We start from the raw sequence: 27,530 nt of genomic DNA on the forward strand, positions 1-27,530 counted from the left end.
TAAAAGCCCAGAAATCGAACCTCTGCTTTAGCCGCAATAGACGATCTTTGACATGAATCTCCCCTGTCCAAAAAAACTACATAAAACTCGTGTCGTTATGTAAGTTTGATGCCAACCGACACGGTCCGATCATTCAAGTTTCATTTGTTCAGTTTGTGCTGTTGAAACTTTAGTTACATGAGAATATTTTATTGGCTGAAGGCTGTAGAAAATAAAAAAGTTAGCTAACTAACGTCATAGTTTTGGAAGAGATAGCTAACTGAAATAGCCACGTAATATTTATTTTGTGATGCATAAACACTCTTATTTTAAGAACTGAGTTAAAGTTATCTGTTTAAGGTGACATAAGACATTAAATTAATCTATCTAGTGAAGACTGTCGTTAAGATTTTGATAAGAAAACAAATATCAAAATAATGTTTCCCTAAAATCTGCTAAATTTGTGTTTGCATTGCTGTTTTTACGTGATGTTTACAGGTCTGAAAACGACAGCTGTTTACCTCCTCAAAGTTTCTCTTCTATCAGATATAAAGCTGTCGACTATGTGTTTGAGGTGAGTTTGTGGCTTGTTGATTTTACCTTAGAATAGCTAATTAATCCCTAATGCTATTTTGTATTGAAAGTTAAGGGAAACTTAAATGACTGTATTGTATTTTCTTTTTGCACCACTTATTGTTGTGAAAGGGTGTTAGAAATCCTAGTCAAAAAAAAAAAATGGCGATTTCACTGCTTTTTCTCCATCCCGACAATAAATATTAACACTCGTCAAACCTGGGCTTGATTAAGAAGTAGACTCCAGTATAAACTGTTTAAAACACGGTTTCAGACGGCACCAGACCAGGTCTGGCTCAAAACCGATTGCACTTAGACTTGGCAAATAGGATCCCAGAGAAGCACAACGCTGTTTGAATCACAGTTTCAGATTTTTGAAACCTTTATTCTATATGTGAAAACATAAGAAAAGCAATGTAACTGCTTTTTGCCATCGAGACCACATTACACCAGGTCTAGATCAAAAACTACTCTACCTAAACTAGTAGAACCTGGATTGTATTACCATGAAGACTCCGGGGACAATTTGTAGATTTGTCAGAGTTACACAGAATTTCCGCAAGATGTCCTTTTTTGGCGACAAATTTATTAGAGAATTACACATCTTTTTTTTCATTTTTTTTCACAAAAACTAAAAAGGTCTTGCAAATCAAAAGGGTGTTTTCAACAGTTCTCCTTGTTAATCATGTAAATGTAGGGTTTTTTTTAAAAGCTAAACCCTGGTCTATTGATTGTTGTCTGGATGGAGAAAACGAAGGAAAAATCACCAGGTTTTATATTCATGCATAAACTAAAGGTTTCACAATTCTAAAAGTGGGTTTTGAGTAGCGTTAAGGCCTCAAACTTGGATGTCTAACACCCTTCAAAACAATAAGTGGTGCAAAAAAATGGAGAATTGGTCACTTAATATTGTCATATCAGTTTCCCTTAACTTTCCCCTTAACTGCTGAAAAAGAGGCTGCAAATTGGAAGCAAATTTCAGCATTGATCCTGTCTCCCTCTTTCCTTACCATGCAGACAGCCACCAGTTTGAAAGTCATGATGAACTTGCTGGCACTGCCGACGCCTTACTTGACTGGCACCAGTGACCTGTACCCTCACAGTGGCAAGCTGCCCGAAGTCACCTACAGGACACCGTGGATCAGAGGTATACAAGTGGCCTAACTAATGTCATATAATGTGTGGGCATTGTTGTTGCAATATTATTTGCAAATGTGTGTGAAGAGTTTGCAAACTGCTATCTCAATCTGTATGTATTTTTGCAACTATCCATAAATGTGTTGTCTGATTTGTGAATGTTTAAAGAAATCTGCGGATGTGTTTGGTGAGGCGCCGTGTTTTCTTTACCCTGAGGTCAGACGCACAGGCTCACTCTACCAGGTTGTCAGGCTGAGAACGGCAAACTAGCTCACCACCTACCACCAGGTGTCGGAGGCACGAAGTGATTTTAATCCTGACATTTCTGGGCTGATACGGTTGCGGCTTTGCTGCAGCAACGCTGACCACAATGGAGTCTCGATTGCTTGTACATGTTCATGTTGACATGAGTAGTGAGCATGGACCTGTAGGCCCTAGCTCAGGGCACAGAAAATAGAGAAGCACATATTTGCATATCTCAGGCATGGGAGGAGTGCAGCAAAAATCACATGCAAAAAGAGAGCCAATTGAGAGGCATACCTGAGGTGGTGGAGAATCATCTGTTTTTCCAGCTTTTTGAGTGCATGTATTTGCTTTTGAACATTGAAAAACCTCACTACACACTTAGTTTCTTTTACACATTCTCAAATCAGACTGCACATTAACAGACACTTGCACACACTCACAAACATTCACGCATACAGATTGAGATACAGTTTGACAACTCTTCACACGCATCGGCAGATATTGCTACAATAACACTCACATGTTATAACCACTGTTTTGAGTGACACGTGCCCTGGCGTATTTGGCATGTTTTATGTGTCATGGAAAAGGTTCGGATTTTTCCAGTCCATTTTGTTTTAACTACATCATTTGTTGGGAGAGGAAATAAACTTCCTTATTTTAAGATAGCTGGAATTTCAGTTTCAATATCACAATATTTTGCTCTCGGTTTTAAAAGGATTATCACAATTACTGTAAGTGACACAATATTCTCAACTTCCTTGACTGTTGTAGCTGAGTAAAATTAATAGTGAATGTCCCATTTCACTGCCCAATCATCCTTTCCAAGCTACTAATGTGTCTTAGTTGTTTTTTTTGCAGATCAATGACTAATAAAAGTACCAGGGGTCGCCCCTAGCAGTGGAAAACCTTAACCCCAACTATGGCCTTAAGCATAACATTAAACACCAATAACACAACTTGTTAGATAAGTAGAGCTTGTTTAGCACAGTGTTCGGGGAGAAAGCACTGCATACATAAAAAAAAGGTCCCAGTTTTTTAATAAAAACTGTTCAGTCTTCCTTTCATCAGTTCATCAGTCAGACAGTCACTGCTCCTTCAATTTGAAGGGCAGTATAAACGCAGAAGTAAGTTGTATCCCGCTTAATACTAGTCTTCTTCCGCATCAGTCACACTGTAGTCCATGTAAAACTTGCAGAGGATGTTCATTCACAGTATGTTGTCTACTTTCTGGCTTTTGACTTTTGATGAAAAGCACAATTCTTTTAGCTACTGCATTTAATTTATATGTGGTCTGATTGGTTCTCAATGGAAGAGTTTGCTTATATATTAATTACTCATGCACTTGTCAGGAAAGGTGATCTCCACCTGCAAACTCTTTGTCAGTGGTTCTGTGCTTGACGACCTGGGAGGGAAAAAACAACCCGTTAAGTCACCAGAAAGGTGCTGTCACTTTTCTCACTCTACATCATTTTCCTCACATTGCGTTTTATTTATTTATTTATTTTAAAAAAAAAAAAAAAAACAACATTTTGTCATATTCCAGATTTAATCTAACTCTGAGTGAGGTGAAAGGGGATGAGGAGGAGATACCCAGCTCTAATCCTGACTCGCTGAAGGATCTAGACCAGGATGAGTATGACTGCAGTTTAAAAGAGTCGCAGATCAATGATCCATGTCAGGAATCGTTTTTCAAGTGGACAACTGACCAGATGAGACCTGGAAATGAGAACAAGGGTAACTCAACACTCCTATTAACCTTTGAAAGAATATCTGAGTCAGTTTTTTCATTTCAGCATTCCCTCATACACAGGGTATCTGCAGGTCTTGAAGTCTTAAAAAGGCCTCAGTAGGTATTAAAAGTCTTACATTTCATTTATGAAGGTCTTGAATATTTTTTCTTTCCTGCAGTAACAGTAGGCATATCTTTTGGCTGACAGGAGACTGTACCACGGAAGATAATCGACTCATAATGGACAAGTCGATTTTACGAAAAACTTAACAAATTATTTGTTTATTTTTTAAATAGTTAATCTATCCATCAGTTCTCTGCTGCTTACCTGGGTCCAGGCATGGACGGATTATGAGGCAACGTGCCCCTGGACATAGACAAGGAAAAGGCCCCCCCACCCCTCCTATATAGGAACCCCAGACTGAAAGAGATGCAAAACGACTATTCATTTTGGTCTTAAATTTAATTACATTTAATTTGGTGAACACCACAGAAATATACCATACAGTATATTGGATGAATGACTGCTTTGACTGTGACACTGATCGTCTTTCTCACTAAAAAATACAATGTGTTTACATCCGTCAAAGATCTCCTCCTGCCAGAAGAGCTCATGGTTGTCGATTACCTGCCACAATTTAAGAGACATTTACCCACGTTGAAAGCCAAACTGTCCAGGCTGAGGACGCTTCCTGTGGCTGACCCTCTGCAGAGCTCAACAGGAGACACCATCTCTGAGGACACCATATTCAGGTGAAAACTGGCTCTATATGTTCACCCACAAGTGTGTTTCCTAGTTTTGTAATTAAAGTGTCAATACTGTCAATAAAGTTATGTTGCTGGTTTTATTGTGTCATTCATGTTCCAGTGTGTGTTAGCCATAATGTTAAAACCTGTTGGATTATAAACTTTTCAGGCACTGTGCGTCTTATGAAAAAGCTCCTGATGTGTATACCAGTGACACCCAGACGTGCACAAACATACATGAGGAGTTTCTTAAAGAGTCACTCATGAAGGACGAGGTAATTTAGACAAAGATAAATGCCAAATTATTGTGTTGCATGTATGAAATTACTTAATTTCTATCATTTTTCCTCTGTAGTCTCTGCTGTTACCTGTTGTAGTGGACAGTTTTATACTCACCACAGAAAACTGCACCACCTTTTCAAGCATTCGCAGTCATGTGAATGTTGTTCCTGAGCTACTGGACGAGCAGCTTCCAATCCTGGATGTACTTCGTCAAGGTGAGATAACGTAAGTTTTTAAATTAAATAAAAAAGCATAACAGTGTGAAAATTTCAGCTTTGCTTTCAGATGTATCAGCATCAGTGGACATTTCCCAGTATGATTTACCAGAGGAGCCCAGCGAAGAATGCAAGATGAATGGAGGCCTCATAGACTCAGATTTCACAGGTACAAGTTACAGAGAACATACAAACAAAGTGTAACCTGTCAGATTTCTAATTGTGTAAAAAAAGTTGATTGTTTTTTAACAAAAAACAGATATACAGTGGCTTGTTGAAAAACCTGGCTATTTTACTAGCCAGTTGTTGTTTTAGAATCGAAGATGGAAAACCTTTGACAGACACAACATATCTCTACAAGTGTTTAGCTGGTGGCTTCCTTGCCCCTGGACTTAAATTTTATGTTTCTATAAGGATGTATGGTGCTTCCAACTGAAATGGAGCTGGACTTGACTCTGACCCCAACTCCAAAGACCACTCACACCCATCTTTTTCTGTCCACCTCTGAACTTGAGAGGGAAGAGTTGTCGCCGCTCCGCAGACGGTGAGTGACGATATAAGTTCAGACTGTGGTCAAACTGCTCACACAGCAGTTATCCTGATGAGGTTTAGTTTTATTTTCACATATTTCACAGTGACTGGACATACAAATTAAGTGATAAACAGTAATATAAGACATTATAATGATGCATGACAAATTGATGAAAAACTGATACACATGTGTACCAACTAATTAAAATGGCTTTTAAGCACATGACTAGATTGTGACAGAGCTGAAATGAAACCACAACTCAAAGATATGGGTAAATAATAAATGATTTGACAAAGAAAACCAAGTTATACGTCTCTTATGCTTAAATACAGCCTTAGTGGATATTACTAGTTTTTTTTATCACTGTGCAAATGACCAAAATCCTAAAGTTAAAACAGTCACCACACACAATTTAAATGTGAGATTATCCTTAAAAAAATGCAGGGGCTAAGTCATGACCAATTACAGCTGCAGGAGAAGAAAAGCGCTTGTGACATTAATGATTGTCACGTAGATCTCTGTTGTCAGCGAGAGTCCTAGAAGAGATGGAGATGGCGCTTTGGAAAGCAGAGAAGCATCCGGCCTTCGTGGTGGGCTTTCTGTTGGCAGGTAAATACAAGGTCTGGTTTTGCATTTCAAGGGGAACTCCACCAGTTTTATACATTAAGATCATTTTACTTGCTATTAGCAATTTCACTTGTTTTAATACAATGAAGAAAACGACATCACAGAAGCTTCAAACGTCATTGCTGCTTCATAAAGCGCTTCATTCAATTTGACAGTGCTGAAAAATTTGCAGCTTGATGATGTGCTCAAGTGATGCGCACACTGGCAGGATAATCACAAAGGAGAGTAATTGAGAAATATGGCGTTGTAGACTGGAAAGAACATTTGCACATGATACCCAGTACTAAAGTAATAAACACAATATTTTAATTCATATCAATAAGATTGAAACTCTAAGATCAGCGAGTTGTTGTCTTGCTCTGGGATGGTTATTTATCAAACTTCATAGAATTACACCTAAAAAGTATCTTAAGCCTACTCTCAAACCAACTTGAGAGTAAAAAAAGTTCTTTGCTGAGCGTGAGCAATAAGATACATCTACCGAGTCACTTACAGCAAAATTTATTTATGCACATACACATGTATATATGCGTACACGTATGCTCAGAGAAAGCATAGCAAATCAGAAATAGAGATCGACCCTACAGCTGCCATATTGTACATTGTGAAAAATCCTTACAATTTATTGAGCGGTATGTTATCCTGATAATAAATAATTATATTTATTTCAAAAAGTTCATTTTATTTTGGTGAAATTTTTAAATTTCCAGGAATAAATAACAACAATCGAACATATTTATAATGTATAAATATATAAATAAGGATGAAATAATAGGAAATTGGCTAAAGTGGAAACCAAAATCTGCTGCAAGATATTCTGCTGTTGGTAGATGTGGTACATCACAAAAATTATATAATAAAGAGAATTTAGTTCCACACTGACGAATGCAGACAATAAAGATACTTAAACAGTGATTGAAAATAAAATCACTGTCAGCTTTTTTTCTCCGTGTTTGTTTGTACCACTGATAAGAAACAAGAACAATTTGTGTAATATCCTATCCAATGTTCAAATGCAAATATTAGGCTAAAACTACTACTATTCTTAACCTTATTATTATTATAATCATTATTATTTTTATTATTGGTATTATTATCAGAGAGAAAACAAGCATTCACGGCTCTGTTTCTGTATTGGAGTCATTCAGGTTGTACCCTTAACCAATCTTTTAGTCTTAAGTTTGTGAGCAGGAGTAAAAATGAGTGATTTTTACTTTTAATCTTTTAATTTTACTTTAAGCAGTTTGTCAAATACGGGTGCTGGCCTCGGTCTTGTAGGGTTGCTGTGAGTTTTGCAAACCACCAGATGTCATTGAGCTTCCTTATTTTAAAGCGCCAGAGGTTCACGAAGGCGTCATCCGGCCGTCTCTCGTCGCCACTGAAAACAGTTGCATAACTGTTATCTTCCTCTTTTACTGTATATCCTCTGTGGCTCGGAAGGGAGTTTTCTATGTCTTAAACAGGACTTGGAGACTTTAAACTTTTAACAGAAAACCTGCTTTACAAAGAAGGGGCAGAGTTTGAACGACATAGGCATTTACCAGACACGGAGGGTCAAACAAATGATCCTATCGTGTTTGGATTTTGACAGTACTAAAAATCTGGATAAATCTAAGATTCTGCTGCCCTAATTTTGACCATTTGACTCCTGTGAGTCCCCCACAACTATGGTGTGCCTCTGTAAGAAGTAGACAGTCATTAATTATTATAAAGATGTAAACGCACTTGCATCTGTAGTGTCTCATTGTTCAGGATAATTTTATGTAGTTTATTTTAGATTTTTGTCGTAAGAAACTAGTCTGCTCCTAGTGCATTAATTGTTTAACAGCAGACGTTTTTTTGAGCACTTGATTGCAAATTCTGTCAGTTAAATCACAACATTTTGACATCTATGAAATGCTGTTGAGTGATTTTTATTTGAAGCATGTTATTGAACTGGGAAGTCTTGAAGTCAGTGTTAATTTAAATGAACCCCTATTCCTGGCACCTAAAAGGACCTAAACTACAAATACATAAATCTACAAAGAATGTTAAAATCTAATCTGCTGTATTTTATCACAGAGCCTCAAAGGTATGAACCAGCTGTCAACTTCCAGCCTCTGTCTGAAGCCCTGAAAGTCATTAAATCAGAGAAACAAAGCCTTATCAGTGCTGGCGGTGAACTGGAGTCACAGATGAGTATGGGGGCCCCAAAGGTGTGTTTGTGCAGCAACCATGAGTTCACAGAGAGCCTGAAGTCTGAGATTTCCCCCACCACGGTGGAAAAGTTGGAGGACTTTAAAAAACTGTCACCTGAACCTGTGCCATGTGAGTATAGTTGTTTTTTTTTTTCATTTAATCAGTTTTGAGTTCAGCAGTGCAGCTGGTAGTTGCCACAAATTTGTGCAGTTTATTGGAGGTTGAACTGGCTTTTCAAGAAAAAATAATCTATGTAGGTATATTTCTTTTATTTATTAATCGCCACCATGGTGCATGGTATTTGGGACATGATAATGTCAGGCAGGCATCTGTAACTCTGACACATCCTTGTGAACACAGTGACTCAACAACGTTATACTTACACACAGGTAGCCCGTAAATACTAGTCAAATTTTATATAGCCCCGAATCACAAATATGCCTCGAGGGGCTTAACAATGGTCGTCAGTCGTCAGACCCTGGAATCGGAGGAGGATAACACTTCCTAAAAAAAACCTCAGGAAGAGCAACAGAGGAGGGATCCCTCTTCCAGGACGGACGGGCTTGCAATAGATGTCGTGTGTACAGAATGGAGCAACAAAGTAGATTTAAAGTGTGAACAATCAGAATGACAACCTTATAGATTGTAAATAATCATAATCGTAGATGATCTGATTAGATTTTGGAGTGCCTTGCTGTATAAATTTGCATATTAATGAGGTAAAACAGATTATTTTTGAAACTTCTGTTGGCATTCTTGATGACAAACTACTAGTACTGTGTGCATACGAGTTCTTTTGTCATGGAGATCATGGCGGGACGTCGGGCGGTACAAGTGTCTCTTGGTATAGTAAGTAGAGCTGAAACAATTAGTTGATTCATTACTTAGTCATGGGCAAAATAATTAATTGACAGGTTTCATAACTGATTAATTGTTTATGTCATTTTTAAAAAAGATTTTAAAGCAACATGCTGATAATATCCAAGTGTATATAACAAATGTGAATATTTGGTGGCTCTTTAGTTATAGGATGGTGAACTGAATATATTCGGGTTTCGGACTGATGGTCAGAAAAAAAGAACGCAACTTTAATATGTAGAAAATATGGCTGTGATAGAAATGATTCACCATTTCCTGACATTGTATCAAATCGATAATTAGTTGATTAATCAAGAAAATAATTAACATAATAATCAAAAATGAAATTTAATTTTTAGCCCAAATAGTGTGTGTATCCTGTTTCTTTCTATGTGTTGCTTCAAACCAGTCTTATTGTTTTAGAGCATTAAAATTTGAGGTTATTGCAGCAGATATCTTACATACACGTGTCCTTTTCCTCATCTCCTCTGGTTTGAGTCACAGTCAGATCCACCCTGAAGAATCCCACAAACCAAACTCCATTACCTCACCTGAAGAAACCTGAAACTGCTGCTTTTCATGCTGAAGCTGCTACAGATGTCCCCCTTCTCCAAAAAGAAATCCTCTCTGACATGTCTCAGAACACCTTCCTGATGCACACTGTCAACACAAACAATAAGGGAGTAAAACCTACAAGCTTGATATTTTCAAAACCTGCCACGGCCGCCAACACCAAAAATGAAACCTCCGACGAGAGGTTCTCAGAAGTCGCAGCCACGTCTTCTGCCTGTAAGAGTGACACCAGTACAGGTGGAGACAACTGTAACAACAAGCTGACTGTGTCCTCCGGACTGAATATCCGAGACAATCGCAGAGGTCTGCCGGTTACCAGACATCCACCAGAGAAGGACCTCGACCCTCTGTCCACCTTCATGATACTAAGATCCCAGCAGACGGCTCCAGACACTGCAGCGCCTCAGAGCTCAGCCAGCGCTCCAGGTACAGACTCTGCTGCTGCTGTGGCTATTTGGGTGATAATGACTGAACAGATGACGCATTTATCAGTCTGTAATGATGAATTACAATAGCCTAGTTTTTTTTTTTTTTTTTAAAGCTTCTGTTTTTGGTATTTTGCCTAACGTGATAGTTGACAATCTAGAGTGAAACAGGAAGCAGAGGCAGAGCGAGGGCTATGAAATCCAACAAGCGTCCCTTGGCTTGGAATCAAAGAATGGACGGTGCAGTTGTGTTGTATGCCCTCAACCATTTGGCCACGGGACGCCCTAGGTATTAATATATTCAGTTGAGATACCATCACATTATCCTTGAAAAAAAAAATCAACATTACCTGGACATATTGTTTAAAAAAAAAAAAAAAAAAAGTTTTTCAGGTTGAACCTAACTTTTTCAAGATTTTTGAGACATTTTCATCAATGTTTTTTTTTTTTTTTAAAGATTTTTTTGTCGTTTAGGTAAAACAGAAATACAGTATGCACGGAGTAACATTGCTGAAGTTCTAGTCTATGTGGGATTTCAATTTTTTGTTAAAAACTATGGCACCACTTGGTGGTTATATCAAAAATGTGGCCACCAGATCTGGGGACACAGATTGCCCAGATTTTCCCAGGAAATGTTTCATTTTTGTATAAACAAATCTCATGCCAGCAGATTTATTTAAAAGACCCTATCATTGATATTGAAAATACATATGAAGATAAAGTTCTGGGCAAATGTTTTAGACCCTGAAAGTAGAGTGAGGATGTGTTCAAAACTAATATCATGAATAGTTTTTGTTTATCAATTAACTTAATACAAACTGAAGTAAACAGGAAAAACCTAAATCAAATAAATATTCGATGTATCCACCCATTACCCTTTTAAAAACAGTACCAGTTCTCCTTGGTACACTTGCACACGGTTTTCCGGGTAGGTTGTTCCTGGAAAACTTCATATAATCCCAGACTGACTCCATGAGGCTGAAATCAGGGCTTTGCGTGTATACGTGTATGTGTTTTGCAAGACTTGAATGACTTTATGAATATTGACCTTTAAAAAATAAAACTCAACCGTCAGCAATGTTGCCCCAAAATTTAAACATTTATGAAGTTCAAGACACTTCGATACTTACCTTACTGTACTCATGATGTAATGACTTGTTCATATCACACACTGTAATCTCATTTCTTCCTCTTGTTATCAGCACCAAAGGTGAACCGGGAAACACCACGGTGTGAGCTGCAACCCCCTGCGGAGCAGATACAGAGATCAGACAGGAGGCCAAGATATATGAGTGATGCTGTGACAGGAAATGCTACCAGAGAGCAGGAAGCATCTGGTCAGTCAGAAGGTCAACTCATCAGTCATCCTGTCAGTCAGTTGAACCCTCTGGAGAGACAGGACAGCAGAGTAATACAGGTCCGAGCTACAGGTACGAGATATTTACAATACCCTGACATAAAACTTAATGTAAAAACATGTACGGTTTTGTGATCTTGGTATTTTATTTTCCATTTTAACAGACTTTTACTAGACTAAATTTCACACTTTGTTATTCTTACGTTCATTTGATGGTTGCTATTTTTTATGTAAGTTTTACATATACAATAAGCTTATACAACATGCATTGTTAGAGGTTATTACACATTATATATTTCGGAACCAAAAACAATACAAAAACACTTAAAGACAACTCAAGTTTAATGGATTAGAATTGAGTCCTCTAAGTGACAAATCTTTAAACAAAAAAAGTACTTTTGATTGTTGTGTACATTTTGCTGCTAATACTTAATTAATTAGTAAAGTCCAATAAAAATTTTAAATGCAGTACTTTTAATTTGAAGTATTATTTCCCAATTATGTTAAAGCTACTTTTCTCAATGACCAAACTGAATTGTAGTACGGTATCTGTGTTGGAGAAAAGGATGGAAAAGATGACTCAAATGGCGTTTTAAGTTTGTTTTTTTTTAAACCTCCGTGCTCTTGCTCCCTTGCAGACAGCCAGCTGCGTGCCTACTGTGAGCTGCTGGCCCTCGCTCAGCCTCTTTTGAACTCTGCCAGACAGCTGGGGCTCAACTTCCCAGTGCGGGGAGACTTCAGCTGCCTGGCCCCCGATCAAACACACTTCTTCCTCAAACAGCAGGAGAAGGCACTCTGCAGGATGCATGCACAGAGCACAGAGCTGGTCAGAGGTATGAATTGTAATTTGAATGATGCTTTAACACATTTGTATGACTTTATTTATGGCTTGAAATGTACTACCCCCTGAGCACTTTATTAGGAACACCATACTAATGCTGGGTACGGCCTCCTTTTGCTCTCAAAACTGCCTCAGCTCTTTGTGGCACAGATTCCTCAAGATGTTGGAAACATTCCTTTGAGATTCTGGTCCATGTTGACATGACTGCATCTAATCATTATTGCAGATTTGTCAGCTGTACATTCATGCTATGAATCTCCCATTCTACCACATCCCAAAGGGGTTCTACTGGATTCAGATCTGTTGACTGAGGAGGCCACTGAAGTGTACTGCACTCCATCCAGTTTGAGACGACTTTTGCTTTGTGACATTGTGCATTATCATGCCGGAAGTAGCCAGTAGAAGATGGTAGATTGTGGCCATAAAGGGATGCACATGGTCAGCAACAATACTCAGACAGGCCGTGGCATCCAAACCATTATTGACTGGTATTACGGGGCCCACACTATGCCAAGAAAACATTCCCCACGCCATTAAACCACCACCACCGACCTGGACTGTTGACACAAGGTTGGGTCCATGAAATCATGCTGTTGGCGCCATATTCTGACCCTGCCATCTGCGTGCCTCTGCAGAAATCCAGATACATCAGACCAGTCTATGTTTTTCCCTTCCTCAACTGTCCAGTTTTGGTGAGCCAGTGCCCACTGCAACCTCAGATTTTTGTTCTTGGCCGACAGGAGGGGAACCCGACTTGAGCCTCTGCTGTTGTAGCATATCTGCCCAAATGTTCAGCATGTTGTGCATTCTGAGATGCTTTTCTGCTCACCACAGTTATAAAGAGTGGTTATCTGAGTTACTGAAGCCTCACTTTCAGCTCCAACCAGTCTGACCATTCTCCTCTGATGAAGAGGAACACCCAACAAGGTTTTTCCGTTCTCAGAACTCCCAGCCGCTCACTGGATGCTTTTTTATTTATTTGTTTATTTTTTTTACCCTTTCTGAGTAAACTCTAGAGACTGTTGTGTGTGAAAGTCCCAGGAGATCAGCTGTATCAGAAGCACTCAAACCAGCCAAACTGACACCAACAGTCATGCCACAGTCAAAGTCACCGAGATCACATTTTTTCCCCTGTTCTGCTGTTCCATGTGAACATCAAGTGAAGGTCCAGTCCTGTATTTTGTAGGATTTTTATGCACTGAACTGCTGCCACATGGATGATTGGATAATTGCATGAATAAGCAGGTGCATAGGTGTTCCTAATAAAGTGCTCAGTGAGTGTATGTTGTAGTATGCAGTTATTAATACATTAAACCTGCATTTAAAAGCTGTAAATTCCCATTGTGTTTGAATGCAGATCAGGAACTGCTTTTCAACCAGGCGGCTCTGATTCATGTGCTGGTGACATTCAAGGAGCTGCTGCTGAAGTGCGACCTCTGTACTGCATTGGGTCAGTTTAAGCTGCCATCACGCCTGCAGATTGACTGTAAAGCCCATAAAAACCTGGTTTCAAATCTTACGTCTTTCTCTGACATCGATTTAAGTATTGCTGAACTCTGCTGGTCCCAAAAAGTCTTGAAAGCATTTAATTTGGTTTCCTTGAAAAAAGGCCTTAGAAGGTATTAAGAAGTCTTGAATTTAATTTTAAAAAGGTTTTAAATATTTTCTCTTACCTGCACTAACATTGGTTATAAACGGTTTTTGTGTCTGTTTTGTGAGCTGTGGGAAGACGCTGTACACCTATAAACTAAAAGTGAGACTGGTGTGACAGCGGATTGTGCTGCAGGAGGCTGTTCAGTCCTGTTTTCGTGGAGTTTCAGTCAGCGCCATCAGACCTGTAGCAAACACTGTCATTTCTGCTGCTACAGCAGCTATGAAGCTTATCGCTTCATTATGGGAAAATGTTGATTTCAGCAAAAATGTAAATGGACTGAAATTTATTAATTACTTTTCACTGGTTAATACATCCATTTTCTGCTGCTTATCCAGGTCGTGTTAAATAATTTATCATTAGGAATTATTATTATATACTGCTGGGAAGTATAGAAAAAAGGTTATAAGATGATAAAATAATTCTAGGCCATCATGTGCTTGCTGGTTTTCCATCAAACTTTCATACTTTGGCCTGGGTACTAAATTGCTTTCTCTGTGATATTAAAAAGGTTGTAAGAAGTCTGAAATTTAACTTGATGAACTCCGTAGAAAACCCTAAACAAAGTGCACACCATAAAGTGATATTTACAGCCATCTCCTTGTGCTCTATAGAGTACCTGGCTAAGGCAGCTGAGGCGTGTGCGGAGCAGAGTCTGGAGCAGCTGGTGAAGAGGCTGCAGATCATCCTCTTCCTCAGTCACAAGAACCAGGAGTCTGACCTCAAACTGCAGGAGCTGCAGCAGCTGCTGGCTGCGTGGCTGCTGAGCAGGAAAGGACAGAACAACACGGAAAAAGTTAGTGTTCACAACAAGAGAAGAGCTGTACCTCTTTTTTTGTTTGCGTAATGAATTGTGTACAAATTGTGTAACATATTGCAACTCAGTTACTGAAATGTTGAACGGTTAGTCAAGAATATGACGTAAAATGGATGAAAGGCATTAAAAGTATGTTATTTTATCCACAAATCATTAATGATCGTACTCACACTATCTACCAAGAAAATCCAAGTTTTCATTTTACCACCTACTTTTGTTCTGTTTTCCCAGCACTCATAATGTTTCAGTGCTTATTTTGCAACACTTGATATGATCCTGGATGTCTCTCTCTAGATTCTTGTCATTACATCAGTTGACTCTGACGACAGCAGATCTGTAATCATCAACAGCTTGAGCCAAGTGGCCGGTGAGCAACTCTTGACCTCTTTGAGCCACGTCACTCTAATCAACTCCAGTTATTTTAGATTTCGTCCAGTGTGAATAAAAACACATTAAAAGCACCACTAGTGAACTAAGCCACTGGCAAGCCAAAGCAACTGCTTCTATCTACAGTGTTTTTGCTAAATCGCCCGTGACAGCACTTCATAAAAACACGATAATGCAGCGGCCGTACAGTTGAGTAGGTTCATGTTTTCTATTCTCTCAGGTGCAGCTGTAACTGCAGTTTGTCCTGAGGAGAACAAGAGCAAACTTAACGGTGCCAGGGTGGTCAGCAGGTAAAGTTGTACACTTGTTTATAAATTTAGTTCAACCAGCAGATTCCATGATCCTTGTTTTTAAAATCTCCAGTTATTTGTTCCGCTCTTTCATTTCAAAAACACTAAGACATTAAATTATGTACATTTAAATAAACATTTAGTAAAACTGAGGTGTACTAAAACTAGTATATGATCATTAAATTTTGAATGGAGGACTTTTACTTGTAGTAAAGTATCATTATGCTGTGCACTACTACTATTACTCAAGGAAAGGATCTTTATGCTTCTTCCACCACTGTATTTCAGAATATTCCTCGGAAATCACGCCTAGTTTTTGTGGTGGTAACTCCATATCTTGGCACTAAGAAAATACAAACAACACATTTATAGGTGTTGCTATTTAGTGTGCCAGTGTTCCTTTGTTTTATTTTATGAATGTTCAGTAAAAACTAGGTCCTTCTTCAAGCAAAAATATGAGACAAATTTGTTTTCAGAGCACTGTGACTTTCATCCCACTATATGAAAAAGTAACAAGAGCGCCTGGAGTAACTGTTAATTGTTCCACTGTGGTAAAGGAAATATTTGAAGCTCCTGCGCTATGTTGAACAAAGTGTTGTTTTCACACTCCCATCCTGTTCCACCAGTGTGTGTGACAGTGTGTGCGTGGTGGTGTATGAGCAGCATATAGGCCCCGACTTCCCCTGGAACAGTTTCTGTCTGGTGGTGGAGTACGACCATCCAGGCCAGTCTCCGTGGTCCACAGTCTGCAGAGAGAGGAGCGTCAGTCACCTCGCCTACATCACCAGCATCTCTGACACTGGTCTGCTGCCATCAAATACATATTTTTCACACTCTGTGCAGTAATGTTTAATAAACTTTCTTTTTTTCTAAACTTTTTTTTTTTTTTTTTTCCCCGAAAAGAGAAGGAGAAAGTGTCTTGGTGCCTGGAAGATAAGGTGCCTTATGTGTTGCTTGTGACAGAGGGGCTTCTTAACTGTCCACTGCTGCTACAGACACTTGAGTCAGGGTAAATTCTCAAATTCATCCAGTTGAGTCTAATTACATCACATCCATCTTAGTATTTATACTAGGGACGTCGCAATACCAGAAATTTAAGAGTCGGCCAAATACTAGGTCCAAAATTCTCAATACCAAATTTAATACCACAGTGCGCGCACACGCACACTCGTCTTTCTGTAGTTACAAGGACACTCATTGACGTAATGCATTCCCTGGCTCCTTACCCTAAACCAAACCTAATTCTAACCTGAACTCTAAAACCCAGCCTTAATCCTCAAACAGCCCTTTGAAGTTGCGAAGACTGTGTCCTCACAAGGATGGTTTCGAGCAAAAATCTTTCACACAGCCATAGAAAGATGTGTACACACACACACACACACTTTCATATAATGGTTCTTAAGAGCTAAAACTAACAATTGTGTTATCAGTTAATCTGTCAGTGTTTTTTATTTTTATTTTTTAAAATCGTTTTAGTCTTTAAAATAATAATAATGAAGCGTATGTGTACAGCACTTTTCAAAACCAATGCTTTACACTCATCAAAACAATAAAAAAACAAAGATGAGAAATAAAATCCAAAAGGCAGAAACCAGCGTTCGAGACATAAGATAAAAATCTAAAATGCACAGCGTATAAAACATAATCAGATGTCAAGCATACAAGACATAAAAGTCATTCATAGGCCTTGAAGGTTGGTAAAAGTAATCAGTAAGATCTTAAAATCTAAAAAAATACGGGTAGCCAGTGTAATGATGCTGAAAATGGAGTAGTGTGTTCTTTTCTCCTGGTTGGAGCCTGTTGTGTGATTTCTCAATCTTTTAGCCAGTTGTAGTGATCCAGTCATGAGGAGAGAAAGACGTGTATTACAATTTCTGCATCTTTAAAACTTAAAATTGATAGAATCTTGGGTAGAGTTAATAGATCATAAAAACAGGACAGGACAAGCTTACTGACATGATATTCAACACTGGGGCCAGAATCAAAAAATACAGCTATTCTTTTTTTGTTATTATTATTAAAATATAAGAAAATAGTGAAAAATTCTCATGTGATGTCTTTAAATGTCTTTTTTTTTTTTTCTGACCAACAGTCCATATCCCAAATATGTTCAATTTACAGTGATATGAAATAGAAAACCAAGAAATCAGAAAGAGAATAGTTTATTAAATCAAAACCATTAATCAAAATTGTTACCGATTAATTTTCTGGCAATCAAATGACTGATTCATTGTTGAAGCTTTAGTGGTTACACTAGGTTCTCTCGCAAAGAAAGTCTTATCTTACCCCCAGAGAGACATGTTGAGGATAATTCTCTCCAAAACAAATATCACAGTCAGCTTTTTAAAAAGAATGTTTCCACCATACTGGCCGGTGATGATAACTTATCATTTAAATGCCGTATGGTGAGAAGTGTGTCTGTGTGTGTGTTGTGGTACAGGTTTAATATAACTGTGCTGGAGAGGAGCCACTGTCCGTCCTTGAAGATGCTCGGAGGGACCCGTCACTACGCTGTGATCACAGTGGATGAAAGCACAGCTATCGTCATTCAGGTACCGGGAACAGGAGATGCCTGCTGCATCCTTCGAAGGACACAAATCGGCTACGATGCTGGATTAACTCAGCGTTTTTATACTGAGGAGACGCTGAAAAAAATAAAATCTCTGCCCTGAAAGCAATAAGTTGCGGTAAATTCTCAAATATATTTACCTCCGTGGCAGAGAGAACTTTCTTTATTTCTAATTTTTCCTGTTCCCCAGTTAATGCTAAATCCAAACTTCCTCTGTGTCTACCTGTTGTCCTGATGAATTCAGCATAATGTCCATTTCCACATCACTAATTCATCAGCAGTTACGTCGGGCGTTCCACTTTGCCTTCTTCCCTGAATGATGTGAAGCACTTTCTCCTGACTTTTCACATTAAAATTGACTATCTGTACAGCATACGACACCCTCTATCCTCTGACTCTCCTGAAAATAATCCTTTAACGGGGAAAAAGCTGAAGAAATCTCAGGAGGAGAAGTAGAGGAGGGATCCCTCTTCCAGGGCAGACAGACATGCAGTTGATATCGCGGTTACAGAATAGATAAGCATAATAAAATTACAGTATGGACAATCAGGATGACAAAATTAGAGTGTAAACATATATGACCGTGTGTGTGTGTGTGTGTAGGAGCAGGATGAACTTTGTCAGGAAGGAGCCGGTGAGGGACTGGTGATGAGGCTGACCGCGCTCTCTCTTCAGTACAGCTGCTGTTGGCTCATCCTGCACTGCCCGGACATCCAGGGAGGAGGGTCAGAGTACACACACACACACACACACGGACACGCACATGTGATACACACAGGCTCACTATCCAATCTTCTGGTCTGTGCGATGGCAGATTTTCCAGCGAGGCCTACGCTAACTTGGTGTTGGTTTATTCATCCCTGGTGCTGTTCGGGATGAAGTCCAAGGATCTAGATGTCAAGGTAGAACACGTAACTGTTCATGTCTTTCAACAATACTCTTACGTCCTTCGTTAGAGCCATTTAATTTTTTGCTGATGTGTAGACAAGGGGGCAGAATCCCCTAGTGGCCTTATCGAAAGCTACCTTACCTTTAGCTGCATTGGTGGGGGCGTGTTGGTTCACATACTGGTTAGACAGTGAAATACAATCCAGGAAGTCCAGTTTGAGGAACAGATTGATGTGTTTAAAGGCTAATGTAGTTCAGTGAAAAGTGCTGTCTTTTTAGGTACTGATAGTGTCAGAAATCTTGGAAATTGCCAAGTGGATCAGTCAGATCTGCTTCCACAGCCTGATGTCCAGTGACAGGGATCCTCACATCTACCTGAACAGAGACTGGCTGACCGTGACGCCTTCACAGGTGACCACGACATCACAAAAACCAAACCTCGGCAGAGGAAACCATCCAAGAAAAGGCACAGGTTTCACTGTTTGGATGCTGTCGTGTTTTGGCTCCATCCACAAGAGGAAGTTTTTGGTTTTTATCTTAGTTACATAGATTGGTCTACTATGTGGCGTAGAGGGGTTTCTTTTAGTTTTATTTAACACTTCAGTTGTACTCATGCAGGATAACGGCATAGTAAATGCCTGAAGGGACCTCTGCTGTGCTTCCCCAACGTCATATAATTAGTAGACACAACATACTGTCTTATTTCTGCACTGATGATACACCTTTATATCTGCCTGTCAACCCTACTGATTATTGTAGTGTGGCTGCCCTAAAAGACTGCTTTAATGATATTAGATGTCATGTAACTCTCTTCAGTTTAATGAGGACCAGACAGAAATAATCATATTTGCACCTCCCAGCCCGACAGTTGGAAACTTGACCTCATGCCAACCAATAACAAGACGAAATTTGGGAGGTATTTTTGATTCAGATCTGAACTTTGAAAACCAAGTCACTCAGTCCTGTTTTAATCAGTTGAGAAACAACACCAAACCATTTCTGTCTGCCGTTGACCCGGAGAAAGTTCTCCATACCTTCATTTCATCCCATCTGGACTACGTAAAGAAAGCATGAAATCATCTCCAATTAGTCCGGTTGATGTGCTTCCCATTTCTTCCAGAAGTTCAAATTGGATTAGCTCTGCGCTGTGTCTCGGACCTGTTAAGCCCATACGTACCTACAAGCCTGCACGACTAGTTCAGCAGAAGAATCTCTCCCCACAGCTCTTAAGTCTAGACATGCAACCAAAGCTGACCTTTTGTTTGCTCTCATGGCAACTAAAACTGCAGAATTAATTACCGTTTACATTCTGCACAGCTACTTCTACATTTTCTAAAAAGGCACCTTTATAAACTATTTTTAACTGACTTGTACGATTTTATATCTCCTGGATAATATTTTATCATTTTTATGTCCTTTATCTAGTTTTACTGGATAATTTTATCACTGTAGCTCATGCCCTTTGTAACTGTTCAGAAAATTGCTATAAAAATAAAAGTTATGATTAACATAGGTTATAAAACAAACAAACACCGAATGTCTACAACCTAACAACACTGTGTGTGCCTTTCATTTAACCCCCGAAGTCTTTGAGTTTGAGTGCTCCTGTGTGACCTTCAAGATTTATTTTTTTTCTTTCCCTACAGGAGGAAAAGAGTCTGTTGCAGTTCCCATGTTTTAACCCTCTGGTTAGTCAGCTAATGCTGAGGCGAGCGCCGTCCTTCCAGTGGCTCCTGGGGGCCTCTCTGTCTCAGCTGAAGGCGCTCCTCCCTGAGGTGCCACATGAAGTCCTCAAGGTGATCCAGTGCATATCACTACACTTAAATATGCCGGAAATATGCAGTACATTTCTTTTTTAATACGGTTTATGAAGGGATTAGCACTTTTTCACAGAAGACAGTTTGACATGTAACGGTAAACAAAGCACAGGTAAAAAAAGAAAGAAAAAAACAATTAAGCTAAGTTCTATTTAGCTGCTTCAGTTTCAGGGTCTTGGTATTGTTCTTGCTGGCTTGCTGTCACCATACATTTGACAAAATGTGTATAGATACCTATAACAGGGAAATCCTCCTCCTGGGAGAGATTATCAAAATACTTTCAATTTAAAATCTGTAAAAGAAGAGTAAGATCTGTTCATCACACTTAGAAAACAATTGTTCCAAAATAGAGGGCCTCCCTCCTTCGAAGGAAGTTGACGTCGCCGGACTTTTTGATCAAAGACCCAGATATTTTCTAAAGTAGTTTCTTAATCTTTTGGACTGATGGAGTTTCATGCCAACGCAAGCCGTAGAAGAGCTCCAACCGGAAAAATAAGCTCCTTAAACTTCACAGCTCTACTGTGAGGGTCAGGTCATGCACATGTGACTATAAAATTACATCCACGACTGCCTGAACTACACCAGGGCTCCAGTAGTGTGTCAAAATTAACACATGCCAGATTTCTCTGCTGTGTGAACAATAAACTCAGTTTTTATCAGCTAAAGCAAACTGAATCTTTTCAGTGACAGTTAAGCATTTTATTAGCCTCTTTTTCTGTTCTTGGTTTTAGCTGTTCTGCGACACCACCTCCCTCTATACACTGAACACAGACCCCAACCAGCCAGAGTCTCGGACGGTCGTCGCTGAGACAAAGCAACAAACCCCCCCCCATCCACAGCCCCCCACCAACCCACAGCCAGAGCCGTTCTGGAGCCACCACAACACCGACTTCCTGTTTGGAGCTGAGGGTGCAGAGGGCAGCTTCTGCGAACAAGACCCAGACTCAACGGTGCAGGACGGATACACAGATTTCAGACTTGACCTGAGTTGCTCCTTTGCCAGCCCAGATGTTTACCCGCAGAGGAGCTGGACCAGTGGGGATCCGTTCAGAGAGGAGGAGGTGAAGTTTTCTGGGTGGAGAAGCAGAGCTGGAGCAGTAGGGAGAGTTGTTAGGAGAGTAAACAACGAGTGGACACTTAGGCCTCCACCAAACCTCAGTGGCTACACCAACGACCTATACACCACTGATGACAGTCCTCTCACAGTGGACCCCCCATTCAGGTACAGCCCCGTCCAGCAGCAGCTACCTGACGTCAACAGTCAAAGGTTCACATACTCTACAGTCTGCACTGACCTCCAGCATATGAACGGCCATCACATCCCCTGCGGTCTGAGCCCTCCGACGGGGGTCACGCTGTGGGGTCGAGGTCAACGCAGCAACGACTGCCTCTCCGACAGTGGAGGGATGACCACAGTTTCACCTAAGTATGGCTCCAAATGCTGGATAGGACGAGAGAGGAAGAGGAGTGGAGCGGCTGCAGGCTTGGTTGGAACAGGTGAATGATTCTGGTTGCAAGGAAAACTGTGGGCAGCCCAGGGCAAATTACATAATTTGTTGATTTCTGAAGTGAAAAGAAGTAAATACAACCCCAACAACAAACAGACATTTAAAAATCAGTTAATCGCAGTTACTTTTCTATTTCATAAACATAATCTATAGAAAAAAATAAACAGCAATTGTGATGTGCAAAAGTTTGGGCACCCAACTAAGTCAGTATTCAGATATCACAGCGTGCAAACACTTTCTGTAGCAGCTGAGAGTCTTTCTATTCTTGATTTAAGTATTTTCACCCACTCTTCCTGCACATCCCTTCAAGTTCTTGCACACTCAGCATGTTTAAGATCTACCCAAAGCTTTTCAGTGATGCTCATATCAGGGGGGCTGTGAGGGCCGTCGTAAAAAGCTTCAGATTGTGTTTCTTGACGCCGTTCATGGTGGATGTTCAGGTCCGTTTTGGATCAGCCAGCCTGTTTTCAGTGTCACTTTCTTGACATTTGCGACAAGAATTTGCTGATATTTAGCGGAATCCGTTCTTCCCTCTGTCTGTGCAATGTTTCCTGCGCCACTCAAAGCAGAACATTTCCACCCTCACGCTTGACAGTTGGCAAAGGGGGAGTTACTAAGCACTGATTTTTTTTTAAATGTCTGTCGGCTGCAGGGGTTGTATTTACTTCCTTTCACTGCAAAACAAAATATGTAATTTGCCCAGGGGTGGCCAAAGTTTTTCATAAAACTGCAGGTGCATTTCCATCCGACAAATCATGACGTACGCGAAGCTTCCACTCCACTAAAGAGACTAAAAATAACAGCAGACAAAACATCAGATTTGTGTGAAGCGCTGAGGAGGCTGTGAAACTAATACATGAAACAAACACAAATGCCATATTTCCATCACACCGTCTACATGTTTTTCCATCGTTTGAGGTTTAACTAGACCAAATTTTAAATTACATCTTGTTTCACCCTCTTCCCCTGCACTGGTTTAATGGCACCTGACTGGAGGATTTAGCGCCACCAGCGGTCGATCTCCACGAACAACCTCTTAATCAGCGTTTTTTCCACGGCTGCCTGATTTTGAACAGAAGCGTCTTGTTTTCTGTTTCATCATGTCCGCATGTTCTTACTGTTTACAGAGGTCAAAGCCGAGCAACGGAAGTAAAGTAACAAGTAATGTACTGAGTGCTTTTGCTGCTGAGTAATTAGTAATGTAATTACTTTTTCAGTGAGTAATGTGTAATGAGTAATGAGTAATTGATTAGTTATCAAGTAACTTCCCAAACACCGCTCTTAATATTCCCATAACAGTAGTGGATGGAAACGCACATTAATTTGCAATCTTCTTTTGCATTGTTTCTTGAATATTTGTTAAAATTTGCACTAAATTTGGTTTGAAACCCGACTTTTCCGCAAACTTTCCTATAAAGGCCGATAATCAAATATTGGCTGCATCTCAAATATGAGCCACTTATGAAGGAAAGGCTGCGGGATTTTGGATGTGAATTTTCAGGAGGGAGTGTTGAGTTTCATTCATCATAGCTTAACATCGTTCAGGGAAAAAGGCAAAGCGGACACATGACACGACTCTCGCTGTTGAGTTTGTAACAGCGGAATGAGAAATTAGAAATAAAGGCCGCGGTCAGTGTTCGAGATTTTATGATATGTTTGTTTTTTGAAGCTTTTATTTTCATTTAAACAGATTAAGATCTCGCCTTTTTTTGGTTTGCAGTGTTGACGCCACTGAAGATGGGGAGGCTGAGCTACGAGAGGGTTCCCGGAAGAAGCGATGGGCAGACGAGGCTTAGAATATTTTAGGCATGAATGCTTTGCTCCTGTGGCCTGTTTAAGAATTACATCCTGGAAGTTTTGTTAATTTCAAGTTAGTCAGTGCATTGTTCAAATTTCATCCTCCGAGTTTTTATTCAGAAGAAATAATTTAGTTTGACTTCAAAAAGGTTTCATAGCAAGCTAAGGTTCACATTTCTTAAGCAACAATGCTTTCGTCCACTGTTTTTATTTTGAAAGGATGGACAGAACGTGCTGGATAAAACATAAAATTGAAGTAAAGTGCAGTAGCTGCTGAAAAAATAATTAGAATTAATGAAAATAATATTTTAATTAAAATATTTTTTTACGATTTTAATATTTTAAAATGAAAAAAAATTGTTTCATAAAGTCTTAGTGTTTTACTAAGTTTCTGTTTTTCACAGCACATATGTACTTGTTATTTAATAAAAGTTACAACAATTGTTTATTATTTTATTTATTATTTAAGGTTCCTGCACCCTGAAACTGCTCCTGTTGGTATATAAACATATATTGTGATTTTATAAAATGTCTTGATAGGAGACTTTATAGTTAAATACTGCACACAGACACTCAAAACACCTTATATCTGCTTTCAACTACATCATAATGCGTTCAACTGTTATGTTTATATGCTGCTTCCAACATAAGGGGAGTTCCCGATTTGTTTTGACTAAATAAGATTGGACATCAAGATTAGAGCTGTGTGCACATTCGGCTTTTGTTTTCCTCCGTACTGAGCATGCTCAGTAGCTAAAAACTAATTGTGATTTATGGTTGGAGAAGTGGGATCGGGGGGTCTCTCCCAGCTGAACTGATAAAGTCTCTCATTTTAGCAGCTCCAATGGTGGGGCTATTTTTCCCCCCCTTTCATTTAGTGAAGCAATCCCCTTATCGTCGTCTCTCAGCATGTGGAGAGAGTGCTTATCTTCACGAGCCAGCAGAGTGAAGCCAGCTCCCTCAGGAATGATCCCCAGACAAAGACAACCCCCGGGGACATCGACTACAAGCCTCCCTGCCTCTGGACAGCTACATCCAGCACCAGCTAGCCACCATCAATAACCCGCCAGCAGCAGCAGCAGCAGCAGCATTTTTTTTTTTAAAACATCTCTCTCTCCCCCTGACTCTGTGGGCTCTGCCTTCTAACGAGCAGAGTGCAAACAAAGACAAAATGGCGTTTTTTTGTTTTTTTTTAAAAGGCACAAGAACAAAAGCAGTGGGCAGGATAGTCAAAGGAGTCCCCATATGACACTAGGTAAACAGCGGCGTAATGGTGCAGTAATTGCCCCTGACCATTACTTGAGCCCCGGACTCAATGGGACAGGAGAGATACTGTGGGAAACAGCAGGCTGTTTAAACCGAAGCCATTCTTTAGATTTGGATCCTCCGCTGGCTACAGCTGCAGAGGTCACACAGCTGTTATCTTTAATCACAGGCAGCAGTTCACTGAGTCACCTGTGTGTTTCCTCGCTTCTGTAAATAAGAAATAAATATTCCTGTGACACCTTTTTGGTTAAATACTGATTTTAGATAAGAGTGAGGGACAGATTTGGAAGTAAACAAAACTCATATGTCCTGTGTTCTTTGACAAAAAAGTTAACGCTTTACTTTACATCCTCCTATTTAGCATTTATAAGCAGTATATAAACATTTAAGAAATGATTTATAAAACACTATATGGCAGTTCAATTAGGAGAGACTAACAGAGAGAGGCTTAAAAGAATATTAAATTACAACAGTTACTCGTCAACATTGGCCCAATATGCAGCAACGAAACACCCAGTTCTCCCCTCATACACAGTAACGACCAACACGGGCGGAAGTTTTAGATCCAGATGCACATTATTTGGAATTAGAGCTGAAACGATTAGTCGATGAATCAATTAGTCGATCAGCAGAAAATAAACTACTACTTCTGTTTCAGTAATTCGTTTTTTTAGCAGTCATTTTTCCAAATGCCAAATATGCTTTTCTTTGTCAGGAATGACGGAATAAATTGAATATCTTTGGAGTGTCGGTTGAGTAAAACTAACCGTTTGAATACACTTTTTGAGCTGTGAGAAATTTGGACTATTTTCTGACATTTTATAGACAAAACGGTGGAAAAGAATCAAGAAAAAATTATCGTCAGATGAACCGATAATTAAAACAGTCGCCGCCTTATCTAGAAATTAAGTGTGTGATTGTGAATTTATCTGCTAATGTTTACCAAACTACCCTTTTTCTTCTATTTTTTTTAATTGGCTTGGTCATTTATTCATTTATTTTTTTTAGATCAGTACAATTGGTTTATCAGCTCACGTCGTTACTATGGAATCTGTTTCCAAAATAAAACAAAACAAAAAAACCATGGTAAATGAACTTCTTGGCTCTTCTACAGTTTAGCTCACCGACACGCCTTTGGTGGGGACTTTCTGTGTAACACTGAAGTGGGAGGAGACCAGTACGGCCTGAGCTCGTTACATTGTCATTTACCTAGAATTTGCTTGTGCTTTAACGGTCGAGCTTCTTTACTAAACCTTCATTCTGATGCATCAGCTGATAATTGTAAAGTAGGCCGATATACAGTACATACATACATATAAATCTGTAGCCATGTACGAAATGTATGCAGAACATAGCTAAAATGAAAAATACAGCAGTGACTTGTGTCATTAAAGCTTCTTGCTGTCAGACTGATTTTAAGAGACACGAGTCATCTTGTTTTGTCTCTGCTTTTCATGCAGATTTACATCAAAATGCGGAACTTATTTTGATGGAATTAATCCCAGTTGGGGTTTCGCAGCTTGTCCCGCTCGTTCTGCTCTCAGCCCTAACCTGCGTGATAAATTACCACAGGTCAGGTACAATCGTCACCTGGCCCGGTTAGCTGCGAGGAGAGTCAACCCACCGGCCCAAACTGCCCTACGGTGAGCGTGTCTGCAGACCCGCCGTGGAGGCTGGACGGAGCCCGCAGAGCGGCGGCGCCTGGCCTGCAGGTGCAGCCTCTTGGACGTGCAGCGGGGCCCATGAATGGCCGATTCAGAAAACAGCCCCCATCGGGCCTGTTCTCCAGGCCCGGGGATAATCCCAGCCCCTAATCGGATTATGTAAATTCCTACTCCACACACAGACTTTTATGGAAGGCTGCGTCTTTGAAACAACACTTGAAGGGTGTAAAAGGGACAGTGACAATTGGTTAAACTAGACGTTTTTTTTTATCTGAGCGGAGGTTGGAAGTGTTAAAGTGGGAGGTGGGCGGGGGGGGGGGAGTGGTTGGAGAGAGGTGAGTCAGGATCCTGCGCTCACCCCGTTTCCTCTGTAATTTATGTGTGGCCCCTTGGAATGGCTCAACAAGATTACCATAGTCATAACAAAACCCATATTGTTCGACTGTCAATCTGGATATGGTATTTTTACCTTTTGTGGCCCAATCAGGCTGAATTCAATAGCAGAGCAGCCAGCGATATCAAGGTCTTTTCCATGGTGTAGGCGACGGTGGGTTGTCCATGCCTAATGTCAGAG

General features: G+C 39.9%; 1 protein-coding gene and 2 long non-coding RNA genes across 8 annotated transcripts; 1 reads left to right on the forward strand and 2 right to left on the reverse strand.

Moving 5' to 3' along the window:
* Positions 1–24,294, forward strand: LOC120804989 (protein shortage in chiasmata 1 ortholog). Of its 6 annotated transcripts, none has more exons than XM_040154775.1 (28): positions 1–99; positions 478–553; positions 1,570–1,699; positions 3,288–3,378; positions 3,482–3,672; positions 4,258–4,420; positions 4,584–4,689; positions 4,770–4,911; positions 4,982–5,080; positions 5,326–5,455; positions 5,958–6,052; positions 8,132–8,377; positions 9,605–10,105; positions 11,307–11,534; positions 12,100–12,294; positions 13,660–13,752; positions 14,568–14,749; positions 15,065–15,137; positions 15,378–15,447; positions 16,074–16,249; positions 16,351–16,456; positions 17,888–17,999; positions 18,620–18,741; positions 18,831–18,918; positions 19,184–19,315; positions 20,551–20,700; positions 21,453–22,218; positions 23,950–24,294. In XM_040154775.1, exons 1-28 carry the CDS (start codon positions 53–55, stop codon positions 24,033–24,035), a joined length of 4,596 nt encoding a protein of 1,531 aa, XP_040010709.1. In that variant the 5' UTR covers positions 1–52; the 3' UTR covers positions 24,036–24,294. The 6 variants fall into 6 exon arrangements, with proteins under 6 accessions (XP_040010709.1, XP_040010710.1, XP_040010711.1 ...); XM_040154776.1 differs by having other exon boundaries at positions 9,611–10,105; XM_040154780.1 differs by lacking the exon at positions 1–99 and adding an exon at positions 130–272.
* LOC120805017 lies at positions 4,381–14,666 on the reverse strand. The gene is made up of 4 exons (XR_005709492.1): positions 14,573–14,666; positions 11,235–11,351; positions 9,658–9,766; positions 4,381–6,042 (listed from the first exon to the last, which is right to left on the reverse strand). It is a non-coding gene; the product is annotated as an uncharacterized LOC120805017 (long non-coding RNA).
* On the reverse strand, positions 21,705–27,512 carry LOC120805019. The gene is made up of 3 exons (XR_005709494.1): positions 27,426–27,512; positions 22,017–22,162; positions 21,705–21,810 (listed from the first exon to the last, which is right to left on the reverse strand). It is a non-coding gene; the product is annotated as an uncharacterized LOC120805019 (long non-coding RNA).
* Positions 27,513–27,530: the final 18 nt, after the last annotated feature.

The sequence above is a fragment of the Xiphias gladius genome, chromosome 19 (genome assembly GCF_016859285.1).
Source record: "Xiphias gladius isolate SHS-SW01 ecotype Sanya breed wild chromosome 19, ASM1685928v1, whole genome shotgun sequence".
NCBI lineage: Eukaryota > Metazoa > Chordata > Actinopteri > Istiophoriformes > Xiphiidae > Xiphias > Xiphias gladius.

Bases quoted from the DNA above. Each gene is read 5' to 3' on its own strand.
- LOC120804989 (XM_040154775.1), top strand. From the start codon at position 53: ATGAATCTCCCCTGTCCAAAAAAACTACATAAAACTCGTGTCGTTAT. The intron at 11,535-12,099 runs GTACGAGATATT...GCTCCCTTGCAG, and splicing joins AATACAGGTCCGAGCTACAG to ACAGCCAGCTGCGTGCCTAC. The intron at 20,701-21,452 runs GTGATCCAGTGC...TCTTGGTTTTAG, and splicing joins TGCCACATGAAGTCCTCAAG to CTGTTCTGCGACACCACCTC.